Source organism: Oncorhynchus tshawytscha, linkage group LG18 (genome assembly GCF_018296145.1).
Source record: "Oncorhynchus tshawytscha isolate Ot180627B linkage group LG18, Otsh_v2.0, whole genome shotgun sequence".
NCBI classification, from domain to species: Eukaryota; Metazoa; Chordata; class Actinopteri; order Salmoniformes; family Salmonidae; genus Oncorhynchus; species Oncorhynchus tshawytscha.
Window position 1 is genome coordinate 22,775,591 of NC_056446.1, and position 12,147 is coordinate 22,787,737.

A 12,147-nucleotide genomic window follows, 5' to 3' on the forward strand; every position below is an offset into this window, starting at 1 on the left:
GTGCTATATAGAACAACAAAGCACCCTTAGTTTTAGCAGTCCACCCACTATTGGGCTGACTGGTAGCCCCGCAACACTTGAATATTTAACTGTGTTACTCCATCTCCCCTTTAATATTCCAGACAGCAGTCCCAACATTTCACTGTCACATCAATCAATGCGACGCCTCTCTCCCTCCCATCATCATTCCAGTGACATGCTGTATCTGCCCTCTTTCCAATACTGAAGTGTCACTGCCACATACAGACCCTAGTCAGCCAACCTATCTTCAGATATAAGATCATGGTACTGGGACATTTCCTATTGACTTGGTAATGCTCTTCATTATAAAACCCTTGACTCAACATCTTTACTGTTTTTTTCCAATATGCATCATTTATTCAACGGTTCAATAATTTAATTGTACATAAGTCATTCAAAACTGTGTGGGAAGCAATTTCTTGTGCAATTAATTAATATACTCAATGTATGGTATCAAATACAATTTGATTGGAAATATCTGAAGTCTCACAAAGCCACAAGGCAGGAGACATGTTTCTGACTAAGCAGCAGCAGACAGTACAGCAGTGTCCTGCCCTGGTTCTGCTGACCGTCTGAACATGATATGGGGAACAATTCTCCTAAAAATAGTCCGCATACACTGACCTGACTGTGAGAGGAGGATAGGAAAGAGAGATCGGGGGAGTGAAAGGTATGGATGAAACAGGATTTCAGCTGGCTGTGAAGTCATGACCTTCAGTTTGTAAGACATACAGATTTGTTGTGTACCTAAGGATTTCAACCTCCAAAAGCACTGCTCTCAGGAACTAAAGCCAAAACACAGACTATTCCATGAAAGTAGACATTTTAAATGTATTTATCATGTTTTACATACATTGATTGTAAAATAGTACATAAATTAATACATTATACATCCACAATCATGTAATAGTGAAAAGTATTCCTTCTTTGAATAAATCATAGTAAAGAATGTAACACAATATACACTGTGTACAAGAAACACCATCCTGCCTCAATTCGCAGGGATGTTGACTCCAATCCTTCCCACAGTTGTGTCAAGTTGGCTGGATGTCCTTTGGGTGGTGGACCATTCTTGAGACACAGGGGAAAGTGTTGAGCATGAAAAACCAGCAGCGTTGCAGTTCTTGACAGAAACCGGTGCGCCTGACATCTACTACCATACCCCGTTCAAAGGCACTTAAATTTTTTCTTTCCCATTCACCCTCATTGGCACACATATACAATTTCAAGTCTTAAAATGCCTTCTTTAACCCATCTCCTCCCCTTCATCTAAACTATTTGAAGTGGATTTAACAGGTTACATCAATAAGGAATCCTAGCTTTCACCAGATCAGAGACTTTCTTCTCTACCGCACAGCAAGCAGTACCAGAGCGCCAAATCTAGGACCAAAAGGCTCAACAGCTTCTACCCCCAAGCTATAAGACTGCTGAACAATTACTAAAATCACCACCGGACAATTTACATCAACCCCTCCCTTTTTGTACACTGCTGCTACTCGCTGTTTATCTATGCATAGTCACTTCACCCCCACCTGCAAATTACCTCAACTAACGTGTACCCCCGCACACTGACTCGGTACCGGTGCCCCCTGTATATAGCCACGTTATTGTTATTCTTATTGTGTTACTTTTTATTTTAGTCTACTTGGTCAATATTTTCTTAACCAACAGTGAATTTCAAGAAGAGTTAAGGGCTTGTAAGTAAAGCATTTCACGGTAAGGTCTACACTGTTGGTTAAGGGCTTGTAAGTAAGCATTTCACGGTAAGGTCTACACTGTTGGTTAAGGGCTTGTAAGTAAGCATTTCACGGTAAGGTCTAAACTGTTGGTTAAGGGCTTGTAAGTAAGCATTTCACGGTAAGGTCTAAACTGTTGGTTAAGGGCTTGTAAGTAAGCATTTCACGGTAAGGTCTACACTGTTGGTTAAGGGCTTGTAAGTAAGCATTTCACGGTAAGGTCTACACTGTTGGTTAAGGGCTTGTAAGTAAGCATTTCACAGTAAGGTCTACACTGTTGGTTAAGGGCTTGTAAGTAAGCATTTCACTGTAAGGTCTACACTGTTGGTTAAGGGCTTGTAAGTAAGCATTTCACGGTAAGGTCTACACTGTTGGTTAAGGGCTTGTAAGTACGCATTTCACGGTAAGGTCTACACTGTTGGTTAAGGGCTTGTAAGTACGCATTTCACGGTAAGGTCTACACTGTTGGTTAAGGGCTTGTAAGTACGCATTTCACGGTAAGGTCTACACTGTTGGTTAAGGGCTTGTAAGGAAGCATTTCACGGTAAGGTCTACACTGTTGGTTAAGGGCTTGTAAGTAAGCATTTCACGGTAAAGTCTACACTGTTGGTTAAGGGCTTGTAAGTAAGCATTTCACGGTAAGGTCTACACTGTTGGTTAAGGGCTTGTAAGTAAGCATTTCACGGTAAGGTCTACACTGTTGGTTAAGGGCTTGTAAGTAAGCATTTCACGGTAAGGTCTACACTGTTGGTTAAGGGCTTGTAAGTACGCATTTCACGGTAAGGTCTACACTGTTGGTTAAGGGCTTGTAAGTAAGCATTTCACGGTAAGGTCTACACTGTTGGTTAAGGGCTTGTAAGTAAGCATTTCACGGTAAAGTCTATACTTGTCGTATTCGGCGCATGTGACAAATAAAGTTTGATCAGTCTGTCAAGGAAAGAGCAGGTGTTCCTAATGTTTACTACACAGTGTATAATGCATTTTTCCATTGATCCAGCTTCTGTCCCTTTCACAACCTAATATCAGTTTACATCATAATATCCCAACAAATGTGTCATTTTTTTTTTTTTTGGGGGCGACAAGATGCAGACACACATGACATTTTCACATCATCATTGATACTTTCTCACAGTAATCCATAGTTCAGCAAATCAAATCAAATCGCAATAGTCCATAAGCATGTCTAGTCATACAACACAGCCCTCAGAGCTAAGCCACACTGCCAAGTCCTCTGTAAAATGGACATAGTTGCCACCATTAATTAGCAGTTTGAATATGCAAGGCGTCTACAATGAAAAGTACAAAGTAAAAGAGCACAAAAGTTGAGAAGCTTAAAACAAAAGTTAAGTGAGTCAGGAATTCAGTGTCAAAGTTCAAAGGTCTTCCCTGTACATTTAATTTTCTGAAGAAGTGCTAATGTTAGCTTATATAGGTGCTTGTCATGCCAGCATCTAACAGAATGGAGTTAAATTATTTTTGAAGTCCCTTGTAGTATACAATGTAGTAGAAAGGAGTCTCAAATAGCAGCTACAGTATATCATCAGTCCCTTCAGTGACCTGAATATTAAGAGCATCTAAAAAGCTCCTTGACATCTGTCTCTTAGTTTCTTTAAGTATCAACGGAAAGGTTATTACTGTACTATCATTATTACAAAAGGTCACAGACATTGCTTAGGCACTTGTGATTATGCTTCAAAAAGCTGCATATCTTTTTCTAATCATAGTGGGAATGGGTGCTATTCTGTTCAGTTCCTTACCTTCCTCCCCAACGTGTGCACCAGTTGACTCCCCCTCACGGAATGAAAATTAATAGACTGTTTTAAGATAGCTACACTACATGACCAAAAGTATGTGGACACCTGCTCGTCAATCATCTCATTCCAAAATCATGGGCATTAGTAGAGTTGCTCCCCTCTTGCTGTTGTATCAGCCTCCACTCTTCTGGGAAGGATTTCCACATGACGTTGGAATATTGCTGCGGGGACTTCCATTCAGCCACAAGAGCATTTGTGAGGTCGGGCACTGATGTTGGGAGATTAGGCCTGGCTCGCAGTGGGTATTCCAGTTCATTCCAAAGGTGTTCGATGGGGTTTAGGTCAGGGCTTTGTGCAGGCCAGTCAAGTTCTTCCACATCGATCTCAACAAACCATCTGTATGGACCTCATTTTGTTGCTGAAACAGGAATGGGCCTTCCCAAAACTGTTGCCACAAAGTAGGAAGCACAGAATTGTCTAGGATGTAGCTGTTATTTGTTAAGATTTCCCGTCATCCCTTCAATGGAACTAAGGGGCTTAGCCCAAACCATGAAGAACAGCCCCAGACCATTATCCCCTCCACCAAACCTTACAGTTAGCACTATCATTCGGGCAGGTAGCGTTCTCCTGACATCCTCCAAACCCAGATTATTCCGTTGGATCAGATGGTGAAGCGTGATTCATTACTCCAGAGAACACATTTCCACTGCTCCAGTCCAATGGCGGTGAGCTTTACACCACTCCAACCGACACTTGGTATTGCGCATGGTGATCTTAGGCTTGTGTGCGGTTGATCAGCCACAGAAACCCATTTCATAAAGCTCCCGACAAACAGTTCTTGTGCTGACGTTACTTGCAGAGGTTGTTTGTAAGTGAGTCTTGCAACCGAGGACAGATGATTTTTACGCGCTTCAGCACTCGGGGGTCCCGTTCTGTGAGCTTGTTGCCCACCACTTCGCAGCTGAGCCATGTTGCTCCTAGACGTTTCCACTTCACAATAACAGCATTTACAGTTGACTGGGGCAGCTCTAGCAGGGAAGACATTTGACTAACTGACTTGGAAAGGTGGCATCCTATGACGGTGCCACATTGAAAGTCAACTGAGCTCTTCAGTAAGGCCATTCTACTGCCAATGTTTGTCTCTGTAGATTGCATGGCTGTGTGCTCGATTTTATACACCTGTCAGCAACAGGTATAGCTGAATCCACTAATTTGAAGGGGTGTCCACATACTTTTGTATATATAGCACAGGAGGTTGCTGGCACCTTAATTGGGGAGGATGGGCTCATGGTAGTGGCTGGAGCGGAATAGTTGCAAATACGTCAAACACATCATGGTTTCCATGTGTTTGATGCCATTCCATTTGCTCTGATCAACCCATTATTATGAGCCATCCTCCTCTCAGCAGCCTCCACTGATATAAAGTGTATCTGGTCGTCCATGCCTACACCAATCCAATACTTCTAAATAAAAGAGTGTTCAAGTGCATACTTCGAGGAGAAAGGTAGGGACCCCCTTTGAACCGTTACTATGGCTCTGTCTTCTGGAGGATCCAGACCTCATTTCTGCGGTTGACTAGTTTGAAGGGGCTGTCATAGCCACAGACGTAGTAGGGCATGTCCTTGTAGCGTGCCCCGTCCCTCTGGAGGCTCTCTAGCAGATTCAGAAGCTCCTCACGACTCTTCTGCATGTTGGTGAAACCCCCATACGTCCTGCATGGAAAGACAGGGAGCATGACGAAGGATATATTTTATGAGGAAAGGAAAGAAAGGATACTGGTGCCGTGGTCTATGGTCTACTACTCACAGATGTGTCCATGAACACTAACTGCTGGCCCTATACTGCCTCACATTTCAAACGTCAGCAGGTGAGCGAAACCTGTATTGGTCCATTACCTGACAAACACAGTGAACTCCTTTCTGTTCTCCAGGAAGACTTCTGGGTCGCTGGGCAGGGGTGGGGCGGCCTGGTGCTCCTCTGGGATATAGAAGGACACTGTGAAGGTGGTCTCACAGGCCGGGCCAGCCCCAGGGTCCACCAGACACGTCACTGGAGCTGTCATCTCCACGTTCTCCTCTGGGAGACACATACACACACACAAGCCAATGATAGATAGCCAGATACGCAACACATAACCAGGACCAGGCAGTTAGACTGTGGGTATGATAGACACACACAGTGACACAGATAGTGACTCCCTAAGTTTAATACTGGCGATGTGTCCCTGATATACAGACATTAGATGGTAAGGATATCACATTTTCTAAACAGACACTAAAGCCACGACAACACACCTGCCCTATGTACTTACTGCCCATATGTCACATGCCCTAAACACACAGAAATATGATGCACAACACCCTCGTAAAAAATATATGTGCACCTGCTATCACTTGAGACACACTTTGCCCTCTTTCGTTTGGCACTAGTTCCTACTTCACTGTAGGGTCGTGGGTCACATACATTGAGTGTACCAAACATTAGGAACACCTGCTCTTTCCATGATTGACTGACTAGGTGAAAGCTATGATCTCTTATTGATGTCACCTGTTAAATCCACTTCAATCAGTGTTGATGAAGGGGAGGAGACAGGTTAAATAATTATTTTTTAGCCTTGAACGGAGTATGGTTTGGACACACCTATTCATTCATATTTTACTAGTTTCTACATTGTAGAACAATAGAAGACATCAAAACGATAAAATAACACATATGGAATCATGTAGTAACCAAAAAAGTGTTAAACAAATCAAAATATATTTTAAATGAGATTAAATGAGATTATTTTAAGTAGCCACCCTTTGCCTTGATGACAGTTTTGCACCCTCTTGGCATTCTCTCAACCATCTTCATGAGGTAGTCACCTGGAATGCATTTCAATTAACAGGTGTGCCTTGTTAAAAGTTAACTTGTGGAATTTCTTTCCATCTTAAATGGGTTTGAGACAATCAATTGTGTTGTGACAAAGTAGGGGTGGTATAGAGAAGATAGGGCAATTTGGTAAAATAAGTCCATATTATGGCAAGAACAGCTCAAATAAGCAAAGAGAAACGACAGTCCATCATTACTTTAAGACATGAAGGTCATTCAATCCGGAAAATGTCAAGAATTTTGAAGGTATCTTCAAGTGCAGTCGCAAAAACCATCAAGCGCTATGATGAAACTGGCTCTCATGAGGACCACCACAGGAAAGGAAGACCCAGAGTTACCTCTGCTGCAGAGGATAAGTTTATTAGAGTTACCAGCCCAAATAAATGCTTCAGAGTTCAAGTAACAGACATCAACATCAACTGTTCAGAGGAGACTGCATGAATCATGCCTTCATGGTCGAATTCCTGCAAAGAAACCACTACTAAAGGACACCAATAATAAGAAGACTTGCTTGGGCCAAGAAACATGAGCAATGGACATTAGACCGGTGGAAATCTGTCCAAATGTGAGATTTCTGGTTCCAACCGCCGTGTCTGTGTGAGATGCAGAGCAGGTGAACAGATGATCTCCGCATGTGTGGTTCCCACCATGAAGCATGGAGGAGGTGGTGTGCTGGTGACACGGTCTGTGATTTATTTCGAGTTCAAGGCACACTTAACCAGCATGGCTACCACATAATTCTGCAGAGATACGCCATCCCATCTGGTTTGCACTTAGTGGCACTATCATTTGTTTCTCAACAGGACAATAATCCAACACCTCCAGGCTGTATAAGGGCTATTTGACCAAGAATGAGGGTGATGGAGTGCTGCATCAGATGACCTGGCCTCCTCAATCACCGACCACAACCAAATTGAGATGGTTTGGGTGCGTTGGACCGCAGAGTAAAGGAAAAGCAGTCAACAAGTGCTCAGCATATGTGGGAACTCCTTCATGACTGTTGGAAAAGCATTCCAGGTGAAGCTGGTTGAGAGAATGCCAAGAGTGTGCAAAGCTGTCATCAGGGCAAAGGGTGGCTACTTTGAAGAATCTAAAATATATTTTCATTTGTTTAACACTTCTTTGGTTATTACATGATTCCATATGTGTTATTTCATAGTTTTGATGATGTCTTCACTATTATTCTACAATGTAGAAACTAGTAAACATAAAGAAAAACCCTTGAAGAGTAGGTGTCCAAACATTTGACTGGTACTGTATATGTTTGATAAGTTTTGTATAACAACAAAAGTGTCGATGAAGATCATTTTCACCATAATAATGCACCTTTATAATAAAGCGTTACATGCATAATCACATTTGTCGTAACTTATGAGATGCAAATGCAATCGAGTATCAAATCACACACATCATCAAAACAGCCTCTAGTACTTTATAAACTCACCTCACTGTGATTATAAATTTGAAGAAATTAGTTAAACAGCAGGTTGAAACACCGTAAACGAAATGGACAGCGCTTTCTAAGGTGATGATTAATTAAAAACATTCATGTATGTTAGAGCTGATGCCCAGAAAAAAAAATTAAAATTATGATTGTGCCATTATACAATACATAGTCTACTGCATATTATGCACTGCAGAAAAACAACTAAACTGATGTAAGATTTCTTTGATACATAATTGAGTGTGGACTATATTATGCACACTAGATGGACTGGTTACCTTACGCTACGCTCCAAACTACAGTTGAAGTCGGAGGTTTACATACACATTAGCAAAATACATTTAAACCCAGTTTCACAATTCCTGACACATTTAATCCTCGTAAAAATACCCTGTCTTAGGTCAGTTAGGATCACCACTTTATTTTAAGAATGTGAAATGTCAGAATAATAGTAGAGAGAACGATTTATTTCAGCTTTTATTTCTTTCTTCACATTCCCAGTGGGTCAGAAGTTTACATTCACTCAATTAGTATTTGGTAGCATTGCCTTTAAATTGTTTAACTTGGGTCAAATGTTTTGGGTAGCCTTCCACAAGTTTCCCACAATAAGTTGGGTCAATTTTGGCCCATTCCTCCTGACAGAGCTGGTGTAACTGAGTCAGGTTTGTAGGCCTCCTTGCTCGCACACGCTTTTTCATTTCTACCCACAAATTTCCTATAGGATTGAGGACTGGGCTTTGTGATGGACACTCCGATACCTTGACTTTGTTGTCCTTAAGCCATTTTGCCACAACTTTAGAAGTATTCTTGGGGTCATTGTCCATTTGGAAGACCCATTTATTTGCGACCAAGCTTTAAGAACATGATGCTGCCACCCCCGTTCTTCACGGTTGGGATGGTGTTCTTCGGCTTGCAAGCCTCCCCCTTTTTCCTCCAAACATAACGATGGTCATTATGGCCAAACAGTTATATTTTTGTTTCATTATACCAGAGGATATTTCTCCAAAAAGTATGATCTTTGTCCCCATGTGCAGTTGCAAACCGTAGTCTGGCTATTTTATGGCGCTTTTGAAGCAGTGGCTTAATCCTTGCTGAGTGGCCTTTCAGATTATGTCGATATAGGACTCGTTTTACTGTGGATATAGATACTTTTGTACCCGTTTCCTCCAACATCTTCACAAGGTCCTTTGCTGATGTTCTGGGATTGTAAGTACGTTCATCTCTAGGAGGCAGAACGCGTGTCCTTCCTGAGCGGTATAATGGCTGCGTGGTCCCATGGTGTTTATACTTGCATATTAAATTTTGTACAGATGGACATGGTACCTTCGGGCATTTGGAGATTGCTCCTAAGGATGAACCAGACTTGTGGAGGTCTACAATTTGTTTTCTGAGGTCTTGGCTGATTACTTTTGATTTTCCCATGATGTCAAGCAAAGAGGCAATGAGTTTGAAGGTAGACCTTGAAATACATCCACAGTTACACCTCCATTGGACTCAAATGATGTCAATTAGCCTTTCAGAAGCTTCTAAAGCCGTGACATCATTTTCTGAAATTTTCCAAACTGTTTCAAGGCACAGTCAACTTATGTAATCTTCTGACCCACTGGAATTGTGATAGATAATTCACTGTGTCTGTAAACAATTGTTGGAAAAATTACTTGTGTCATACACATAGTAGATGTCCTAACCGACTTGCCAAAACTATAGTTTGTTAACAAGAAATTTGTGGAGTGGTTGAAAAACGAGTTTTAATGACTCCAACCTAAGTGTATGTAAACTTCCGACTTCAACTGTGATATATATATATATCTCCATGAGTCTGGACAGAACGTATAGCCTTAGACCATGCTGTTGATTAATTGATTGTGCAGGGCGGCTTACAGTTAGTCTACAATTTGTATTTGATTTTGAACAGCCTAGTAATAGGGATTGTTTTGAATTTGTATAATTTTCATAATTAATTGGGTGACACATCACACACAGAATTCCCTATTTGAGTCCATACAGAAGGCATTTTCCCCCTGCCTATTTAATAATGGGCCATTCTAAATCGAAACTAATTTGACATATCAGTAAAGACAAGATTAAATTGAGAATACTGTGATGGGTGAAAATCAGTTGATGAGAGAACAGCTGTGCAGCCTGAGGCAAGGAACAGAGCACAAGCTTTTCTGCTTCTTTCTCAAAATCATCAATAGCCTATAGTTGCTCCATGCAATTAGTTTTTTTTACATTTATTTAACTAGGCAAGTCAGTTAAGAACAAATTCTTATTTACAATGACGGCCTACACCGGCCAAACCCGGACGACGCTGGGCCAATTGTGTGCCGCCCTATGAGACTCCCAATCGCAGCCGGTTGTGATACAGCCTGGATTCGAACCAGGCTGTATCTAGCACTAAGATGCAGTGCCTTAGACCGCTGCACCACTCGGGAGCCCATATATGATTTGATTTCTAAGACATTCTAAGATTTGTTTCATTCACAACTAAAGTTGCCAAATAACTCTAAATCTAGCATATAGGACCTGTTTCAAGTGATCATTTATACACTCAATATAGCCATGCCATATGCGCACTCACTCAGTAATGGGGAAAAAAATATTGTTTAATTTTTTTTATAGCTAAGATCAATTAGAATCTTCTTACTATAAACTCATAAAAGAAATGCACAGGATTTATAAGCATATCTTGTCAGCCAAATTAACTAGCCTACAGCCGTTGGCATGGAGCATAGCCAGATAGAGTAGGCCAACTGATATTCTGAAATATATTTTCTTCATATCATAATATTTCTTTAGACCTGACTACAATAAATAATGGATTTATTGTGATGGTGTATGTTAAATTGAGATATATATATATATATCTATAGCTGAAGTTGGAGACATAGCAGCTTGTATGTGTGGAGGCCTGGAGATGCTAAACGTGTTTATGTTAATTAATGGTCAATTACCGTGAGACCAGCAGTCTTTTGCATGACAATAATTGGCTGACAAAATGTAATTACCGCCACAGCCCTAGCCAGGCTCACAGGTTTGTGTCAAGAACTGCAATGCTGCAGGGTTTTTCACGCTCAACAGTTTCCAGTGCAAATCAATAATGGTCCACCGCGCAAAGGACATCCAGCCAACTGGACACAACTGTGTGAAGCATTGGAGTCAATATGGGCCAGCATCCCTGTGGAATGCTTTCGACGCCTTGTAGAGTCAATGCCCCAGCGGATTGAGGCTGTTCTGAGGGCAAAAGGGGGTGCAACTCAATATTAGGAAGGTGTTCCTAATGTTTTGTACACTCAGTGTAAATTTATCCAAAGGGACTTGGTCATGCTTGCATACATATTACATATGGGTGGTCCTGGAAATCGAATTCACTATCCTCACATTGCAAGCGCCATGCTCTACCAACTGAGCAATAGTTAAAGTGCCTGTAAGCATGTTTGTTTCTAAGTGTGTAGCCTAACACCTAATGACTGAAAGTGTGACTTACTGTTGTGGTTGTTGCCCTGGATGTAGCTGAACAGGCGTCGGAACCCAGTGCTTATCGCAGCCTGCTGCTCCATACCAGTCAGAGTAGTGCTTATCCAGTTGGTTGTCTGATAGGTACGGACCTCATAGTCAGGAGCCTGAACCCCCCCCACACACACACACACACACACACACACACACACACGTTGTAAACTTGTACTTGTTCATCCAGAAAAGGTATATCCATATCTAAGCTGACTGGGTACTAAGAACCACCAACCTTATTCTCCTCGTTAGGTGTAAACTTTGGATTCTGCAAAGTAGTCGAAAAAATAGCTTGCCCAATTGTTTTCAGCATTGTGGGAGGTTTCTGACCAGTCCTAAAGTCCTTCTCATTCAATACTTGATGTTCAAAGCTAAAGAAAAAAGGTCAAACTAATATAAAACACAACTTCGCTGATCATACCACAAAACAACTATAACTTAAAATCAATCATTCACAACCTGTTCCTAGATAGCCATGTTCACGACAACAACTTGCCTCTCCCCACAGGTAGCTAGCGAGATAAAGAGTCTAAAACGACAGTCCTTACCTTCTTCGAAATCACTGGTGTGTCAATGTACTAGCTATGTATTTATCGTTTTTCCTGGATAGAAATTACAAAATGGTCAAAATTTAGGTGTTTCATAACAGGGAGGGCGAGGTCATTGGGGGAGTGGTGCGTTTGTTGTTACAAAATCCCTTCGGTCACATGATATTTACGTAGCAACGACAGAAAAACGTGAATCCTGATTGGCTGCCCAGAGTTTTTGTAAGCCATAAAATACAGAAAAGGACAAAACATGTTTATTCAAA

General features: G+C 41.5%; 1 protein-coding gene across 1 annotated transcript; it reads right to left on the minus strand.

The window, feature by feature from the left end:
• Positions 1-4,705: 4,705 nt before the first annotated feature.
• hebp2 (heme binding protein 2) lies at positions 4,706-12,034 on the minus strand. The gene is made up of 5 exons (XM_024378238.2): positions 11,885-12,034; positions 11,572-11,707; positions 11,314-11,449; positions 5,407-5,587; positions 4,706-5,223 (listed from the first exon to the last, which is right to left on the minus strand). The coding sequence occupies exons 2-5, from the start codon at positions 11,647-11,649 to the stop codon at positions 5,040-5,042; spliced, it is 579 nt and encodes a 192-aa protein (XP_024234006.1). The 5' UTR covers positions 11,650-11,707; positions 11,885-12,034; the 3' UTR covers positions 4,706-5,039.
• Positions 12,035-12,147: the final 113 nt, after the last annotated feature.

Bases quoted from the DNA above. Each gene is read 5' to 3' on its own strand.
- hebp2 (XM_024378238.2), bottom strand. From the start codon at position 11,649: ATGCTGAAAACAATTGGGCAAGCTATTTTTTCGACTACTTTGCAGAAT. The intron at 11,450-11,571 runs GTTGGTGGTTCT...GGGGGGGTTCAG, and splicing joins CACCTAACGAGGAGAATAAG to GCTCCTGACTATGAGGTCCG. The intron at 5,224-5,406 runs GTAATGGACCAA...CTTTCCATGCAG, and splicing joins GAGTTCACTGTGTTTGTCAG to GACGTATGGGGGTTTCACCA.